This window comes from Oncorhynchus kisutch, linkage group LG5, assembly GCF_002021735.2.
Source record: "Oncorhynchus kisutch isolate 150728-3 linkage group LG5, Okis_V2, whole genome shotgun sequence".
Taxonomy (NCBI): domain Eukaryota; kingdom Metazoa; phylum Chordata; class Actinopteri; order Salmoniformes; family Salmonidae; genus Oncorhynchus; species Oncorhynchus kisutch.
The window spans coordinates 38732658-38752850 of NC_034178.2; the positions used below are offsets into that span (position 1 = coordinate 38732658).

At 41.6% G+C, this 20193-nt stretch overlaps 1 protein-coding gene across 1 annotated transcript in view; it reads right to left on the reverse strand.

The window, feature by feature from the left end:
• ptprga (protein tyrosine phosphatase receptor type Ga) overlaps positions 1 to 20193 on the reverse strand; it is a 281211-nt gene that overhangs the window by 75283 nt on the left and 185735 nt on the right. Inside the window, exon 4 of the mRNA XM_020483255.2 lies at positions 5982 to 6130. Coding sequence (XP_020338844.2) covers positions 5982 to 6130 — 149 coding nt within the window. The remainder of the gene's footprint in view (positions 1 to 5981; positions 6131 to 20193) is intronic.

Genomic DNA, 20193 nt, shown 5'->3' on the forward strand with positions numbered 1-20193 from the left:
TCTGTAGGCAGGGATCAGCAAAATGGAGTCGTGGTCAGCTTTTCCGAAAGGAGGGCGGGGCAGGGCCTTATATGAGTCGCGGAAGTTAGAGTAACAATGATCCAAGGTTTTTTCAGCCCTAGTTGTGCAATCGATATGCTGATACAATTTAGGGAGTCTTGTTTTCAGATTAGCCTTGTTAAAATCCCCAGCTACAATGAATGCAGCCTCAGGATGTATAGATTCCAGTTTGCAAAGAGTCAAATAAAGTTCATTCAGAGCCATTGATGTGTCTGCTTGGGGGGGAATATATACGGCTGTGATTATTTGAGCTGTTCATCCCGTAATATGGAATTGGTATTTTACCAAATAGGGCTGTCTTCTGTATACACCCCTACCTCTCCTTCTTGGGAAGCAAAAGTCATTCCGCTACCTAAGAATATTAAAGCCCACTTTACTGACTCAAATAGCTGACTGTAACCAACGCTTAGTAAACTTTTGGAAAAAATAGTGTTTGACCAGATACAATGCTATTTTACAGTAAACAAATTGACAACAAACTTGCAGCATGCTTATAGGGAAGGACATCAACAAGCACAGCACTTACACAAATGACTGATGATTGGCTGAGAGAAATTGATGATAGAAAGATTGTGGGGGCTGTCCTGTTAGACTTGAGTGGGGCTTTTGACATTATCGATCATAGACTGCTGCTGGCAAAATGTATTTGTGATGGCTACATTCCCTGCTATATTGTGGATAAAGAGTTACCTGTCTAACAGAACACAGAGGGTGTTCTTTAATGGAAGCCTCTCCTAACATAATCCAGTTAGAAACAGGAATTCCCCAAGGCAGCTGTCTAGTAAGCCCCTTGCTTTTTTCAATCTTTACTAATGAATTGCCACTGGCTTTGAGGAAAGCCAGAGTGTCTATGTATGCAGATGACTCAACACTATACATGTCAACTACTACAGTGACTTAAATGACTGCAACACTTAACAAAGAGTTGCAGTTAGTTTCAGAGTGGGTGGCAAGGATTAAGTTAGTCCAAAATATTTCTAAAACTAAAAGCATTGTATTTGGGACAAATCATTCACTCAACCCTAAACCTCAACTAAATCTTGTAATAAATAATGTGGTAATTGAGCGAGTTGAGGTGACTAAACTGCTTGGAGTTACATACTGATACAACAGTAGTTAAGATGGGGAGAAGTACTGTATGTCCATGATAAGGCGCTGCTCTAACTTCTTAACAGCACTGTCAACAAGGCAGGTCCTACAGGCCCTAGTTTCTACCTTCTTAACAGCACTGTCAACAAGGCAGGTCGTACAGGCCCTAGTTTCTACCTTCTTAACAGCACTGTCAACAAGGCAGGTCCTACAGGGCCTAGTTTCTACCTTCTTAACAGCACTGTCAACAAGGCAGGTCCTACAGGCCCTAGTTTCTACCTTCTTAACAGCACTGTCAACAAGGCAGGTCCTACAGGCCCTAGTTTCTACCTTCTGAACAGCACTGTCAACAAGGCAGGTCCTACAGGCCCTAGTTTTGTCGCACCTGGACTACTGTTCAGTCGTGTGGTCAGGTGCCACAAAAAAGGCTTAGGAAATTTCGAAATGGTTAAGAACAGGGAAGCACGGCTGGCCCTTGGATGTACACAGAGAGCTAATATTAATAATATGCATGTCAATCTCTTCTGGCTCAAAGTGGAAGAGAGATTGACTTCATCACTACTTGTATTTGTGTGAGGTATTGACATGTTGAATGCACCGAGCTGTCTGTTTGAACTACTGGCACACAGCTAGGAAACCCATGCACACCCCACAAGACATGCCACAAGAGGTCTCTAACAGACTATGGAAGAAGCACAGTGCTACATAGAGTATGACTACATGGAACTCTATTCCACATCAAGTAACTCACGTAAGCAGTAAAATTAGATTTAAAAAACAGATTAAAAAACACCTTATGGAACAGTGGGGTATGTGAAGCAGCACAAACATAGACACAGACACTTGCATACACGCACACACACACACACACACACACACACACACACACACACACACACACACACACACACACACACACACACACACACACACACACACACACACACACACACACACACACACACACACAAGGATTTTGTACTGTATATATGTGGTAGTGGTGGAGTAGGGGTCTGAGGGAACACATTGTGTTGTGAAATCTGTGAATGAATTGTAATGTTTTTAAAATGGTATAAACTGCCTTAATTTTGCTGGACCCCAGGAAGAGTAGTTGCAGCTAATGGGGATCCATAATAAATACAATACAATACAATACCTTGTCACAACACAACTGATTGGCTCAAACGCATTAAGAAGGAAATAAATCCCATAAAATATATTTTAACAAGGCCCACCTGTTAATTGAAATGCATTCCAGGTGACTACCTCATGAAGCTGGTTGAGAGAATACCAAGAGCGTGCAAAGCTGTCATAAAGGCAAAGGGTGGCTACTTTGAAGAATTTCAAATATAAAATATACATTGATTTGTTTAACACTTTTTTGGTTACTACATGATTCCATATGTGTTATTTCATAGTTTTGATGTCTTCACAATTATTCTACAATGTAGAAAATAGTTTAAAAAAAGAAAAACCCTTGAATGAGTAGTTGTGTCCAAACCTTTGAATGGTACGGTAGATGGAAAGCTGTGCTTCATTCCTGCCTGGTTGTGTTTTGCATGTTAACCAGTGTTTCACAGTTAAAACAGCAGGTAGGAAGGGAGCAGGCCCCCACTTAATCACGCCATTGAAGGAGCTTATTAGGGAACAATTACTAAATGGCAAGGCTTGTAAATCATAAATTATTTATCAAGAGGACTTAACGAAATGAGAGCAGCATTTTGCTGTTGACAGCAGTGGCCTCATGAGTATTCATAGGAGTGGGCTCAGCCTCAGACCAGGGCCTTCTCGTGACAGTCACCAAGGACATCAGGCCATAGCTACAGTACAGGCTGCAGTCTGTCTTTCTGTTAGCACTAACCATACCAGCACTACTGTTCATAAAGGCACCTAGTGGGCTTTTCTTTCTTTTGTTCTTTTACTTTCATTCTTTATAGCCCTTTCTCTCCTTGGCACATATTCTACTATCTGAGAGTGGAACAACAACAATGACCTCACAAACATGTAACAATGCTGTTTTGCTATTTTTCTCCAGTCTTTGATTAACCTTCCTTAAAAGAGGCCAGAGCTTACATGCCTTTTACGCCCAGCTTATCTCTCATTCCATTGGATAGAGTGCTACTTAAAGGACCAATAACAAAAGCCGAGACTAGAAAGTGCCCAAACACACACAACACACACACACACACACACACACACACACACACACACACACACACACACACACACACACACACACACACACACACACACACACACACACACACACACACACACACACACACACACACGCACACACACACTGAGGCTATGTGAGAGCTGTTGGCTTCACATAGGGAAAAAGAGAAGGGATAAGAAGTGGAAGTGGAAGAAAGCAGCTCACCACAGATGCATATAATCAGCTGCAAGTACTGCTATTTATCATTAGTCAATGTCAATGGGGTTGTTTTTCCCTGTTGCAGGTGGAGTGTCTTTCCCCTTGCCATTGAGGACCCTGTCTAAGGGTTCTCTCTCTCTCTCTCCCTCTCTCAAGGCATTGGAAAATGGGATTAGTATTATTGTAATGTTCTAAATGGCCAGTGACATTGAAGAAAATACTGGGTTGTACATAATGAGGATCAAAATGGATCATCAAGTATATAAGGGCACATTACTATGATCATTTAAAAAAACTTAACCAAAGCTTGAGCCTTTGTCCATCAAACGCTATACTTGATCCCAGGCTGTACAAGCACAGTGGGGAAAAACCAGAGCGACTGAATTCAGGTCAGCTCAAGAGGGAGAAGCAGAGATTCCCAGACTAAACCTTGTCATTGGCAATTTCCATTCATGAAAAAATATTTTGCTACATCTATATATGATTGCGAGAGACCCGGTGTGCCTCAGTGTGTTGAGTACACATTTGGCTACCAAGCCACTGTCTACCTGTGAATTAATATCCATTGTAGTGACTAAAAAAACTGTCACTTTTAATCTTCTGCCTTCAAAACAATTCAACAAAACCAACATTGGCTGTCATGAAAGTATATATTATCACTGCTGTTTTCCTGCCAAAAGAAAAGCAGAGCACTCTCCTGTAATGCAGGTCAGCACAGCACCTGTGACATACAAAGGTAATGTACCATTAGCTGGAAACATATAATGACTAGCACAGCAAAGCATGACGGCAACAGGGTGCCCACGCACACAAAATTACACACAGGAACACACACAGGCATGCACGGACGGACAAAGCATGCACATACCCACACTCTGCCCTGCCACTGACATCTTTAATTACCTCTTAGACACAATCGCTCTCCTTAACCGTGTGTTAATTATGCACTTTTTCCACAGTACGTTCTACTTCCCTCAACCTTAGCTCTGTATCCTCTCTCTCTCTCTCTCTCTCTCTCTCTCTCTACAGATAAGGACATGAGCAGGGAGAGTTGGAAGCACTCATTTGCATTCACCACAGTAACACTCTCACAGAACTGAGTCACACGCCTATTGGACTAGGACATTCTATTCTGCATCAGGACTGACATCAACAGAGTGGACTACACCGCAAATCATACATATTGAATCACTCAAGAACCCATCAGTATAACAGAAGAGGGACTTTGGCTTTCCATCGATCAGTTTTGTAATGCGTGGGACATGAAAATGTAAATGCAATTTTTATTTTTATTTTTTTATTTCACCTTTATTTAACCAGGTAGGCTAGTTGAGAACAAGTTCTCATTTGCAACTGCGACCTGGCCAAGATAAAGCATAGCAGTGTGAGCATACAACAAAGAGTTACACATGGAGTAAACAATTAACAAGTCAATAACACAGTAGAAAACGAAGGGGGGGTCTATATACAATGTGTGCAAAAGGCATGAGGAGGTAGGCAAATAATTACAATTTTGCAGATTAACACTGGAGTGATAAAAGATCAGATGGTCATGTACAGGTAGAGATATTGGTGTGCAGAAGAGCAGAAAAGTAAATAAATAAAAACAGTACGGGGATGAGGTAGGTGAAAAGGGTGGGCTATTTACCAATAGACTATGTACAGCTGCAGCGATCGGTTAGCTGCTCAGATAGCTGATGTTTGAAGTTGGTGAGGGAGATAAAAGTCTCCAACTTCAGCGATTTTTGCAATTCGTTCCAGTCACAGGCAGCAGAGTACTGGAACGAAAGGCGGCCAAATGAGGTGTTGGCTTTAGGGATGATCAGTGAGATACACCTGCTGGTACACCTGCTGATACACCTGCAATAAGATGCAGCATGAATTTCCAAGGCTTTGTATGAATTTCTAGGCCTTTTACACAGTGCATCAACTTTATTGGAGGAATAAAACATCCCAAAAATGACAACATAAAATTAAAATAATTTCAAACTGCCAATACCAGCCAAATCCACCAAATGTCAAATGATATTCATCTGTTGGCTAAGGACAGCAGAGGCTGCTGAGGTTCCGATGAAACCGAACAGAAGAAAGAGTGACATTTTGCCATCCAAGGGACACGACACACTTGGCCGCCGGGTTGAGGGATCACTTGCGATTTTTTACTGGATCTTAAAGCTGTCTCTAAGCTGCTCCACATTATGTCCTGTCAGATCAATACGGGACCACCCTCTACTCTACCCCATCTTGACAGGAGGCTGTCTCCTACCCCCACTGGTCCTCATTCATACACTGGGGTTTTCTAGAATCCTCGCCTCCCATATTTCCTATCCATTTTGTTTACCTCGTCGTTTAATCCCCTCTATCTCCCCAGACGACCCCAGAGACCCCCCCCCCCCCCCCCCCCCCCCAACCATTCTCCCCTACCCAGATGTGGGGGCAGACCCCTCCCTCTCACCTCCACTGGGAACCTCCTGCCGTTGATGCTGTGTTCAGAGCCATCTGATCCATTACTCTGGCCCCAGTGGAACTCAACCTTCTCAGCCTTAAAACGCCCCGGCAGGCCTGCACCACGCACAAAGTAGTCATCCTTCAGCATGATGGCCACTGAGAGAGACAGAGAGAGAGAGAGAGAGAGAGAGAGAGAGAGTCACCATATTATCACACTTCATAATGTTCACACACTGAAGGAACATAATTAAAAATGACTTACGAATTAGCTAAACTTATCATTAATTATTGCAAATTGTATAAACAAGACAGAACAAACTTTTCTGAGCTTTTGCATTCACCAAATTTTGTGTGGTTATTCTTAGATACTGTATAGAGGGAATTGTTGATATGTTCTTTAATGTTTATTCTAGATAACATTTTCTTTGGAAATATGAGCTAAAAATGCAGTTCAGTATTTTACAAAGAGAAAAATAAAAATATATATCCAAAAATCTGCTCTATACAAGTCTGGTCCTGGAGTATCTTAACAAAATGAAACCAAAATATTTAGGCTAACTTCATCCAGTGACTAGAAGAATAGAATTGCAGTATATGCAAATATTCACATATTTAATAAGATATTGCCTCATTGCATATTTTTATACAATATTTCAGAAAAGTTGTAATACGAAAGGCCTTATATTGGTGTCTATATTCAACTGGCAAAAGGCCATTGTGATATGAATCAGGGGGGAAAAAAGACCCCATTAAGGTGTGATGCCTCGCCTTAAAGAAGAACTGACAGCATTTTAGCAACATCAAATCTGATTAAAATCTGTTCATATACACCCCCAAGAAGAATATGACAAGCTAGCACATAGATATGGTGTTCAGATTTTCATAAATTCTGAGAATGTTTGGGAATTACGTATACCAAGGCATTTGTGAGCGTTCTATAGCAATATAACGTCCGTGCGTTTGGACATTTAATAGACACTGCAGTAAATAAAATTGAATAAAAACATCTGTCTCATCCAGGACCAGAGTCTACACAGACCGGAGCACCATAGCCAATCAGAGCTAGAGTAGTCCTTTATACAAACAAGTAATTTGCCACACAGGCCTGCCATTATTCACTTTTAACTGTACTGTGTGTTTACAGGTAGTTGCACAAGCACGACATTAGATTATGAGAACGCATTCACCAAAATTCACAAAATACACCTGAATGGATATCTGCAAATATGTCAATACCACGGGAGAGCTTGCAAACTATTACGGACTACAAAGGGAAACCCAGCCGTGAGCTTTTTATGCTCGCTTCAAGGCAAGCAATATTGAAACATGCAGGAGAGCACCAGCTGTTCCAGATGAATGTGTAATCATGCTCTCCGTAGCCAATGTGAGCAAGACCTTTAAACAGGTCAACATTCACAAGGACACGGGGCCAGACGGATTACAAGGACGTGTTCTCAGAGCATGCGCGGACCAACTGGCAAGTGTCTTCACTGACATTTTCAACCTCTCCCTGACCAAGTCTGTAATACCTACATGTTTCAAGAAGACCACCATAGTCCCTGTGCCCAAGAAAGCAATGTTAACCTGCCTAAATGACTACCGCCCCGTAGCACTCACGTCAGTAGCCATGAAGTGCTTTGAAAGGCAGCTCACATCAACACCATCATCCCGGAAACCCTAGACCAATCCAATTCACATACCGCCCCAACAGATCCACAGATGACGCAATCTCAATTGCACTCCACAATACACATTCCCACCTGGACAAAAGGAACACCTATGTGAGAATGCTGTTCATTGACTACAGCTCAGGGTTCAACACCATAGTACCCTTCAAGCTCATCACTAAGCTAAGGACCCTGGGACTAAACACCTCCCTCTGCAACTGGATCCTGGACTTCCTGATGGGCCACACCCATGTGGTAAGGGTAGGCAACAACACATCTGCCACGCTGATCCTCAGGGGTGCTTGCTTAGTCCCCTCCTGTACTCCCTGTTCACCCACAAATGCATGGCCAAACACAACTCCAACACTGTCATTAAGTTTGCTGATGACACAACAGTGTTAGGCCTGATCACCAACAACAATGAAACAGCCTATAGGGAGGAGGTCAGAAACCTGGCAGTGTGGTGCCAGGACAACAACCTCTCGCTCAATGTGAGCAAGATAAAGGAGCTGATCGTGGACTACAGGAATAGGAGGGCTGAACAGTCCTCTATTAAGGACTGTTCAGAGAGTTTTAAGTTATTTTGTGTTCACATCACCAACAAACTATCATGGTCCAAACACACCAAGTCAATCATGAAGAGGACACAACAACACCATTTCCCACTCAGGGACTGAAAAGATTTGGCATGGGTCCCCAGATCCTCAAAAAGTTATACAGCTGCACCATTGAGAGCATCCTGACCGGTTGCATCACTGCCTGGTATGGCAACTGCTCGGCATCTGACCGTGAGACGATACAGAGGGTAGTGCGTACGGAAGGTACATCACTGGGGCCAAACTTCCTGCCATCCAGAACCTCTATACTAGGCGGTGTCAGAGGAAGGCCCAAAAAATTGGCAAGGAACCAGTTACCCAAGTCATAGACTGTTTTCTCTAGTACCGCACGGCAAGCGGTACCGGAGTGCCAAGTCTAGGTTCCAAAACACTCCTTTACAGCTTCTACACCCAAGCCATAAGACAGCTGAATAATTAATAAATTAACCCCTGCTTTGTTTTACACTGCTGCTACTTACTGTTTATTATCTATGCATACTGTAGTCACTTTATGTACAAATTACCTCGACTAACCTGTACCCCCCCCCCCCCCCCCCGCACATTGACTCGGTACAGGTATCCTGTATATAGCCTCGTTATTGTTATTTTATTGTGTTCTTTTTTATTTATTTTGTACCTGAGTTTATTTAGCAAATATTTTCTTAACTATTTCTTGAACTGCATTGTTGGTTTAAGGAGCATTTCACGGTTGTTGTATTCGAAAAATGTGACAAATACAATTTGAGTTAATTTGAGTCCTCTTGCATTTTGGAACTTTGCAGTGCTATTAGTTAATCAAACAATGATGAAAAGGTATGCTCTCTCTCTCCCTCAGTTAAGCACATCAACAACAACAAGATCAACAACTAATGCTAGCCAAAGCAAGATGAGCTAGAATCTAACGAAGGAAGATTAAATAAACTCTATCAATTTTTTTATCCATTTTAGAATAAGGCGGTAAAGTATCACACATTTGGTTCAGTCTGCTTTCCAACATACACTGGGAGACAAATTCAGCTTTCAGCAGGACAATAACCAAAAACATAAGGTCAAATGTACACTAGAGTTGCTTACCAAGATGACATTGAATGTTCCTGAATGGCCAAGTTACAGTTTTGACTTACAGTATCAGTCAAAGTTTTGGACACACCTACTCATTCAAGGGTTCTTCTTAAAAAAAAAAACTATTTTCTACATTGTAGAATAATAGTGAAGTCATCAAAACTATGAAATAACACATATGGAATCATGTAATAACCCAAAAAGTGTAAAACAAATTAAAATATAATTTATATTTGAGATTCTTCAACGTAGCCACCCTTTGCCTTGATGACAGCTTTGCACACTCTTGGCATTCTCTCAACCAGCTTCATGAGAAAGTCACCTGGAATGCATTTCAATTAACAAGTGTGCTTTGTTAAAAGTTAATTTGTGGAATTTCTTTCCTTCTCTATGTGTTTTAGACAATCAGTTGTGATGTGAAAAGGTAGGGGTGGTATACAGAAGATAGCACTATTTGGTTAAATACCAAGTTCCTATTATCGCAAAAATTTCTAAATTAAGTCAAGAAAAATGACAGTCCATCATTACTTTAAGACATGAAGGTCAGTCAATCCTAAAAAATGTCAAAAACTTTGAAAGTTTCTTCAAGTGCAGTCGCAAAAAACACCAAGAGCTATAATGAAACTGGCTCTCATGAGGACCACCACAGGAAAAGAAGACCCGGAGTTACCTCTGCTGCAGAGGATGAGTTCATGACACATCTCAACATCAACTGTTCAGAGACTGTGTGAATCAGGCCTTCTTGGTCAAATTGCTGCAAAGAAGAGACTTGCTTGGGCCAAGAAACACAAGCAATGGACATTAGACAGGTGGAAATCTGTCCTTTGGTCTGATGAGTCCAAATTTGAGATTTTTGTCTCTTTGTGAGATGCAGAGTAGGTGAACAGATGATCTCGGCATGAAGCATGGATTAGAAGGTGTGATGGTGTGCAGGTGCATTGCTGGTGATTTAGAGGTACACTTAACCAGCATGGCTACCACAGCATTCTGCAGCGATATGCCATCCCATCTTGCTTAGTGGGACTATCATTTGTTTTTCAACAGGACAATGACTCAAGGCCGTGTACGGGCTATTTGACCAGGAAGGAACGTGATGTACATCAGATGACCTGACCGCCACAATCAAGACTTGAAAATGGCTGTCTAGCAATGACCAACAATAAACTTGACGGTTCTTGAAGAATTGTGCAAATATTGTGCAATCCAGGTGTGCAACATTCTTAGAGACTTACCCCAAAAGACACAGCTGTAATCGCTGCCAATGCGTCCATAAAGTATTGACTCAGGGGTGTGAACAGTTATGTAAATTAGAAATGTATATATTGAATTTTCAATACATTTCTAAACATTTCTAAAAACATGTTTTCACATTGTCATTATGGGGTATTGTATGTAGATGGGTGAGAAAAAATGGATTTCAGCCATTTTGAATTCAGCCTGTGACACAGCAAAATGTGAAATACGTCAAAGGTATGAATACTTTCTGAAGGCACTGTATCTTCTCAGCCACTTCTAATTGTCTCTGCAAGTCCATTGTTATTTCATCATCCTCTTGTTGAAATAAAGTTGGAATTGGCAGAGGGGTACATTTTTGGGGTTAACAAATTTGTCTGAATAGACCCACATTTAATTAACCAATATGACCTTAAATAAATGCTCCCATTGTCAAACCGATGTCTTACTGTAATTGAATTTCAGAATCGTTTTTACTCCTCCTTTCACAGGAGAGTTTTGTCCCATTTCGAAGAAGCACTCAAGTGGCCTGTTTGTCATCTTAACATCTTCAGCAAAGTCTCAAACTTGAGACATGTCAAACTAAATACACTAGGCCTTTTAAATACATTGACTTAGTTTGACATTTCTCAGGTCGGATACTCTGCCAAAGTCTTTGACCCTTGAACAATTGGCTGGTCTATCACAGTTTATTGCCCCTCCTTGTGTAGTTTGTTTCCTCTGGGAGATATTGGAGATTTTAAGAGATGTGTTGCCTGGTGCTTTTACAGGGTTGTTGGCACTCCCACTGAAATTCTACCAGTCTGCATCCAGGATGCTAAGGTTACACTAAGTAGTAAGGCCTCCTGTGGGAGCCTGGCCTTCTTGGCATACCTCATAATACCACTGAGACTACAGATGGCAGCCAAATCAAAGCTGAGGGATTAACAATGCATAGTGTGCTTAAGATGTTGCTTAGCATCTATTGCATGGGACTCAAAGCAGAGAAAGGTGATGTGGAGGGAGACTACCACTGTGGCTAAGCTAAATACACTCCACTGTATTGCTGCTACGTTTAGTCTCATTTTATGGTTACGGTTTATGCTAACAGGCTAGCGGAAGGGATGGCATGGCAGTTTACATTAGCGCCCAGAGCAAGGCAGGGATAAAAAACAAATTTCTTGCTCTCTATTTTCATCATTTGTTTTTGCCTTTTGTTGATTCAGCGTCCTAATCCAGCATGCGAGCGGAAGGCAGGTCTTGGGAGTTTCATTAGCGATGGGAGCCAGTGTTTGGGAACGCTAACAGGCGAGCAGGAATTAGACGCTAAGCCAGCGAGACCTTGGACCGCAGTGTGTGAAAACAGGGGGCTGATATGGATATAAAGCCTTGATCAATGCAAATATTTCTTCAAGACTTGAAGACTCCAAGTCCTCATGAATTTCTTAAAAGGTTTATTTGATACGATTCTGGGAAAGTATTCTCCCTTCATCCTTCCAGACGCCCTCCTCTCCCTCTCAAAAACCCTGATACTATTCTTTCTGGCCGTGAGACATATAATGACTTCCTGCTTCAAGGTGAAAGGATTAGAGTTCAGCCGAGGCTACAGTTTTCACAGAATCATGAGGACGTTGAGAAGAAGCTGATTGAAGCATCCATTATTCAGAGATGCTTACCCCTTCCTTCCTGGTTTACTACACTGTTCATCAGCCACCCCCTTCAGGTGATTACTTCACAGATGCTCAGCTGTCATTTATAAATAGTGGAGAATGTACTGTATAAATAATGCATGGCACAACAAGAGGACATTTGTCTTGTTAGGCATGCATTATGGAGTAAGCAGAGATAAGAAGCTGTGCGCTATTTCGTTCCGCAGCTGTTGTTTGTGTTAGCACTTTATTTGACTCGGTGGGTTGCGCCACTGCTACGCTAACGTGCTGTACTAACCTGTACTACACTGGTGCTCCCCCACCATGCCTGCAGAGCAGACGGCTCAGGGGTGGCCCTCATCCTTTAACACACCTTGGCCTTGGGAAGAGACGGCTGTGGCCATCAGAGTCTCGGAAAAACACCACGCATTCAGGGACAGACATTTCACATGCTGAATGAGTTGAGGAGTCTCTCGCTCTCGCTCTCTCTTTCTCCGAGTCTTCTCTCTAACACTGAGTGATGACAGGGATGCTATTAAACTGCTGAGAAGACGTACAGTACCCCATCAGATGAACCTGACTCTCTTTCATCTAAACAACAAGCCTTTCACTCACCCCCCCAACTACACTACATTGAGGAATGTGTATGGGCCATTCACTCAGTCACTGCCTACTAGAGAGGGAGCAGAAAATAACACCAGTGTGGCAAGCCTTATGGGCTATAGGATCTTCATCATATGATAGAACAGTTTAAGAGGAAGACAATAGATCATTCACAGAGAGTGGGATTACATGTTATACAAGGTGTACGTATGTGCCCACCATTTTAAAGCAGATACAGGGGTCCATTAAGGTTCACCATTTGGGACAGATGGACCAGGGACAACACCAGTTCATACATGACACATCGTGTCCAGAGAGATTCATAAAATCAAATATCTGGCAATACAGAAATCACACTGGGACATTTGTTTCCCCAGGTCTGCAGAGAGACCCTGTAATAGGACATCTGGCCTTGTTGTGACTGCTGTCAATACTGACGCCAGCCACCTGTGGCCCTCGCTCCCACAAGCATTTCAACTAAATTTGTAGGCAGAAAGAGAGGACGATCCATCTTTGTGACAGATAGAAATTGTGAAAAATACCTGTCTTAGACAGGGAACATCCATGAGATGCTATAAGAGCCGAATGCAGATGTCCAAAAACAGCTTTTTCAGGTTGTCATCTGTACCAATGATAGATTGAGACATCAACTAAATGTGCAAATCCACTCCTATCACAAATATTGTATTGGACTGCTCTACATGTTTTTAAACTACCAGAATGTATATATAAAGTGTGAATTTAAAGGAGATATCCTTATTTTTCTCCCACGTTGTGGAAGCTTGGCGAATTACAACAGGCTATTTTAAAACAATTCTCCCCCTTCCCTCCCCCGACCCCTTTCTCAACAAGCCTAGAGTCACTCCCCCTTTGCACGGTCTCTCCCTTTCATTCTAAAACGTGTTGATTTGTTTACATAGACATAGCTAGCCAGCCATTTCATATGGCTACAGCAAAAGCAGCAGTCCACTAGCTAACCACTGGACACACAATGTCGGGTGTTGAGGTGAAATATAACGTTAAACCATATCGCAACGTTGTCCTTTCAATTTGTCAACTTTCTGTGATGTGTTCTGTCAGTTCCTTTGCTAGCCTTGCTAACGTTTGATAAACCACAGCTAGCTTGACACTATTGCAGCTGTAGCTATCCAGGTGAGTGTCATGAGGCGCAGATGCACGAAATGATGGTGACAGGTGTGTGAGATGATGGTGACAGGTGTGTGAGATGATGGTGACAGGTGTGTGAGATGATGATGACAGGTGTGTGAGATGATGATGACATGGTGTGAGATGATGGTGACAGGTGTGTGAGATGATGGTGACAGGTGTGTGAGATAATCAAAAGCCTGATGACCTAGAGGCCGGAGAGAGAGTATACGTGACTCAACTGTGTCAAATTGTTTTGTAATAGCCAATGCATGTAAGAAAGTATCTCACATAGCAGGACATCGAACGTGATTCAATGTATGCGCAGGTTGTGTTGGACCATGTTGATGGCAGTCAGACTAGCAGGGCAAGAGGCAAGGGTAAAGGAGGAGCCATTGGCAGAGGATGGAAAGGCAGAGGAAGGCAGCAGAGAGACATAAATTAGGAAGAGGAGAGGCTTTTTGCTCTCCTCGGTGAAAGAATGGCTGACACACAGGTTTGTATTATGTTAAAAGAATGCCTATATATTTAACAATAATAAATATATTTTCTTTAATAATTAACATATGAACATATTACATTCAATAGAAACATGATCTAGTTTGTTCAATTTGCACTAGATATTTGTTTTTGAATTGGCTTTTAATTAATAGTAAACCTTGACCATACATATGAGAAATACCTTTAGTGGAGTGTGGAGAGAAATGTCACATTCAGCCTTACTGATAATAGGCTACAGTGGGAAGAAAAAGTATGTGAACCCTTTAGAATCACCTGGATTTCTGCATAAATTGGTCATAAAAAAATTCTGATCTTCATTTAAGTTACAACAATAGACAAACACAGTCTGCTTAAAATAACACACAATTATAATTTTTCATGTCTTTATTGAACACACCGTGTAAACATTCACAGTGCAGGTTGGAAAAAGTATGTGAACCCTTGGATTTAATAACTAACCCTCAGTTGGCAGCAATAACCTCAAGCTTCATAGCAAAAGGGGTGAATACATATGCACACACCACTTTTACGTTTGTGATATTTTTGAATTTTTTGAAACAAGTAATTAACAAAAAAAACTATTTTGTGTATGTCCATTGCATGAAATCCAAATAAAAATCTATTTAAATTACAGGTTGTAATGCAACAAAATAGGAAAAACGCCAAGGGGGATGAATACTTTTGCAAGGCACTGTACCCCTGGACAAATTAACTCAATTACATATTTAAAGTGGTAATCAGCAAGTCACCAGTCGTTCATGACCCCAGGCTTCCCCGCGCTTCTTGTGTTGTTTATATATTCAATCTATGGTTGTGAGTGGGAGAGAGCAAAGATGCGAGAGAGAGCACTTGGGCATGAGGGAAAGGAAAGGGAAGTTGTTGCACAACTGAACGCCTTCAACTGAAATGAGCGTGCATGAGCGTGTGTTAGAGAGGTAGAATGTAAACAGTAGAGTAGTCAGCTGCTAGCTAGTTGTAGATAAACAGTTGTGGTAGCAGGGACAACATATTCAGAAATGTTCTACTGAACAAGTATCATCATCATTAGTATTGGATCTGCATCAACTCGAAAAGAGAAGTGAGTTGGGTTTCGTTCAAAATGAAATAACAAAAGAAGAGGTGCGACCTAAGGGTCGCAGACGACTAGCTGATTCCAACTTTAAGGAGTTAAGATTCAATGTGAACATGATCAAACACAAGTTAACCCTTAGGTTCCAAAAACAATGGTCAACTGATAAATGGCTAAAACAGAAACTCGGAATTGAACAAGATCAAAAACACCTATGATCCAGAACCTTGTGTCACTTGTCACCTAATGAGAAATAAAAGATGTGTGCCAGCCCAGACATAATTGTTACGTTCTGACCTTAGTTCCTTTGTTTTTGTTTTAGTATGGTCAGGGCGTGAGTTGGGTGGGTTGTCTATGTTAGTTTGTCTATTATTTTCTATTCCTGTGTTTGGCCTGGTATGGTTCTCAATCAGAGGCAGCTGTCAATCGTTGTCCCTGATTGAGAACCATATTTAGGTAGCCTGTTTTCGATTGTGTTTTGTGGGTGGTTGTTTTCAGTCTTTGTGTGTCTACACCAGACAGAACTGTTCCGGTTGTTTCTTTGTTGTTTGTTATTCAGTGTTCAATTTTCATTAAATAAGATGAACACTTACCACGCTGCGCTTTGGCCCTCCTCTCCTTCCCCAGACGACAAGCGTTACAATAATACACACCCCTAGAGGCAGGTAGAGCCCCAAGAACACAGGGATGGGAGGATTAGAGGAGGGTAAAGAGGCCAACAATATATTTTAATAGAGCTATGGCTCACAGGTGGTCTGGTAAGACAAAGCAGCATAGGTGTATCAATGGATCTAGCTGTGTAAAGACCTCTATAGAGTTCATCTGAACTAACTGTTTAAAGGCCCACTGTTGTCACATCGTCATCCCATACAAATGACCTCACCATGTAAATAAAAATAGGGTTTAGGTGTGCAGCAAGGGGGTTTGGGGAGGGGGATGGTCTGCTCTGTGTGTTTCAATAGGCTAGAATCACATTGTCACTCTTATTTTGTCTCCTAAACCAATGAATAGTTTGCAAGTTGGGACGTGCGGTCACTTTTTGTGAAGAGCCATTTAGGAGGAGCTGCTTGGCAAATTGAATGGGGTGATCATGTGATGACGGTGGGCCTTTAATAAAGTAATGTAGTCTCCAAAGTAAGTCCATGTTTATAGAGGAAAGTAAACCTAAGAAAATGGTCTGGTCCTCTGCACAGCATAAGGATATTTAGATCAATGCACATTTCATCCCATTCCTTCACTACATGTATGCCAGCCAGCCATGGAGCTTAAGCTGTCCATGTGTATGTTCTGTGCTTCTACATTAGCAGTGCTTGCTCTTTGGGGTTTTAGGCTGGGTTTCTGTATAGCACTTTGTGACATCTGTGATATAAAAAGGGCTTCATAAATACATTTGATTGATTGATTGATTCCTGTGATCAGTCTCTGTGTGTAGCCTGGTACAGTACATGGAGAAAATGCTGCATCAGTTTTGGGTTTGGAACTGGGAGGCAGGCAGGGAGGTCTTCTAGTTGTTTGAAAGTGGAGGCTTCAGAGGTGTCTTAAGAGAGGTCTAGCAGCAGGGATCTTTAGAGATGCTCATATTCATCAGGCTAAATAGAAGTGATAAAACATAACAAAAAAAAGTACATTAACTGAATAAGATCTGTACAATACTGGCAATACACATATAGGGTGATAATGTCTCCAAAAATGTCCGTGTCGCCTGTTTTCGCCTTCTGTTGCCTCAATGGTGCTCCTATCTAGCTCAACCACTACAGGCTCCTCCAGAAACTCATCCCTCCTTTAGAGAAAGACAGTCAGTTATACTCCAAGTGCTGAATACTAGAGCGAGAGACATGACAGTACCATATATACACCGCCACATAGGCTACTCAAAGAAGGCAGGCACAAAGAGAGGGACACAAAAACACAGAAACCAACCGTAAATGATGCACACTCAAGAAAGTTCAGGCTAACCAATAGCCATCATTGAATGGAACAGGAAAAATATATTTAGCTATTCTCATGTTGAAATGAAGCATGTGTTGTCACCTATCTGACAGTGTGGTGCTGGATGCCATTCCAGTAACACTTTCCTTGAAGTGGATTGTGGTAGAGCCATTATTATATCACACATGTCACATTATATCTAGCTAGCTAGATTGCTAGTGTATGTCACAAAACCTAGCTAGTGCACATGCTTGTCATGTCTCTACCAAGCTATATAATGTTAGCTAGCTAGCTAATATTGTTTCAGTAATAATAACTTGGAAGTCTCAAAAAGGCGAGGCAACTATACTGCCAAGTACCATTACAGCTGATAGTGTTACAGCCGAGTGCCATGACAGTTCTATCACTCTCAAACAGAGAAATGTACATGAAACATTAGCTAGCCGCCAATGCGAAATGTAAGTAGGTTCAAAATGACCATGACTCTCAAAAACACACATGCTTATGTCAATATCCTGACTGGTTTTAGATCGCAAATACCATGTACAATACCATGAGTTATTTATCAAGACAGCCAGATAATTTAGACAGCATAAAGCTAACCCAGATTTTTCCATTCACAAACATCACAGCTAGCTAGCTGGTGCCACATCTTGTTAACGTAAACTCACTCCCTTTTGTACATCGCCTTGGTCCGTACAATTGACCTAATTTTAGTGCCCCCAAAACACAATACTTCCAGATCAACTGTAATGTCAATACCATTGTAAAGCACAATTTCTCCCCTTTCCAACAGAATCAATTACATGACCCGACGCTGCTCGTTTCTGTATAATTCAACAAGACAATGAGCCCCGTCGGGTCTTTTTCAAAATGTCAGGTGGGGAAGTGAAACTAATGCGTGATAGTGAGAAGGAGAGATGTTGTGTGGGAAAATGGCTTTTTTTCACTCGATCTGTCCAACTTATCACCTTATCGCCTCTAAAATGTAAATAAAACACTATAAAGAGTTTATATAATGTGTCATTACATACCTATTAGAAGGTTTGTGTCGAATTTGAATCGGGTTTTTAGGGCAGGGCTAAAGTGAAGAAGTAAACAGCGGCTTTGAGAATGATGATCGCATGCAATGATGATGCAAAAAAATTACTATGTATACCCCCTTATCCCCGTCACTGTCCATTTCTTGTTTTTAAAGGATGACAGAAGTGCTACACCTGGTGGAGAGAGATTGTAAGACAGAAATAGTTGCTTTATGCGTGCTGTACGTTACGGCATGACACGTCAAGATGTAACGGAGGGTCAGTTTTTTTTCAACTTTTCTTCAATACTATAGAGCCATGACCATGTCGATCAACACTTGAATAGAAACCTAGTTCACACCCCAGATTTTGAAGTCAACACAGTCGCTTCTGTCCCATTAGTTTTCTTTGTAGCCTCGTTTGAATGTTGCGGTTGCGCACATTTGTACGGAATGGGGTGAGTATACGTTACCTGCCAAGCAGAAAACAGGCCATCTCTACATCAGACTTCAGCCATAACTTCTCTCCAGCGAATCAAATTGTTACCTATATGTACTCTGGTTTTCCCCCCGAGCCATATCATTTAGTCACTTGGCTAAACCATTTTTTTTGGCACCTGTATCCTCAACGGTGGGGCTGGATGCTTGCCTAAGACATCTGCCATTGTTGATTGTGCTCGGAAGAGGAGGACCACGCCTCAGAGTGACGATAATCAGAGAGATGGTACAAACCCTCCAATTCGAAAACAAGAGCCATACCAACTTTTGTTAACCAATCGGAAAACTGAAAATCTTAATGCAATTTTGTAAGGGCCCAAATAATTTAATATAATTCCACTATGACGGCAGGTATATTATAGGCAGTTTATGACATTATAATGGAACAAAACTTCTACATAATGCTCCTTTAATGTACTCTAATGTTATGCTAGGAATAGGTTGGTCATACTACAGTGCCATGCGAAAGTATTCGGCCCCCTTGAACTTTGCGACCTTTTGCCACATTTCAGGCTTCAAACATAAAGATATAAAACTGTGTTTTTTTTGTGAAGAATCAACAACAAGTGGGACACAATCATGAAGTGGAACGACATTTATTGGATATTTCAAACTTTTTTAACAAATCAAAAACGGAAAAATTGGGCTGCAAAATTATTCAGCCCCTTTACTTTCAGTGCATCAAACTCTCTCCAGAAGTTCAGTGAGGATCTCTGAATGATCCAATGTTGACCTAAATGACTAATGATGATAAATACAATCCACCTGTGTGTAATCAAGTCTCCGTATAAATGCACCTGCACTGTGATAGTCTCAGAGGTCCGTTAAAAACGCAGAGAGCATCATGAAGAACAAGGAACACACCAGGCAGGTCCGAGATACTGTTGTGAAGAAGTTTAAAGCCGGATTTGGATACAAAAAGATTTCCCAAGCTTTAAACATCCCAAGGAGCACTGTGCAAGCGATAATATTGAAATGGAAGGAGTATCAGACCACTGCAAATCTACCAAGACCTGGCCATCCCTCTAAACTTTCAGCTCATACAAGGAGAAGACTGATCACAGATGCAGCCAAGAGGCCCATGATCACTCTGGATGAACTGCAGAGATCTACAGCTGAGGTGGGAGACTCTGTCCATAGGACAACAATCAGTCGTATATTGCACAAATCTGGCCTTTATGGAAGAGTGGCAAGAAGAAAGCCATTTCTTAAAGATATCCATAAAAAGTGTAGTTTAAAGTTTGCCACAAGCCACCTGGGAGACAC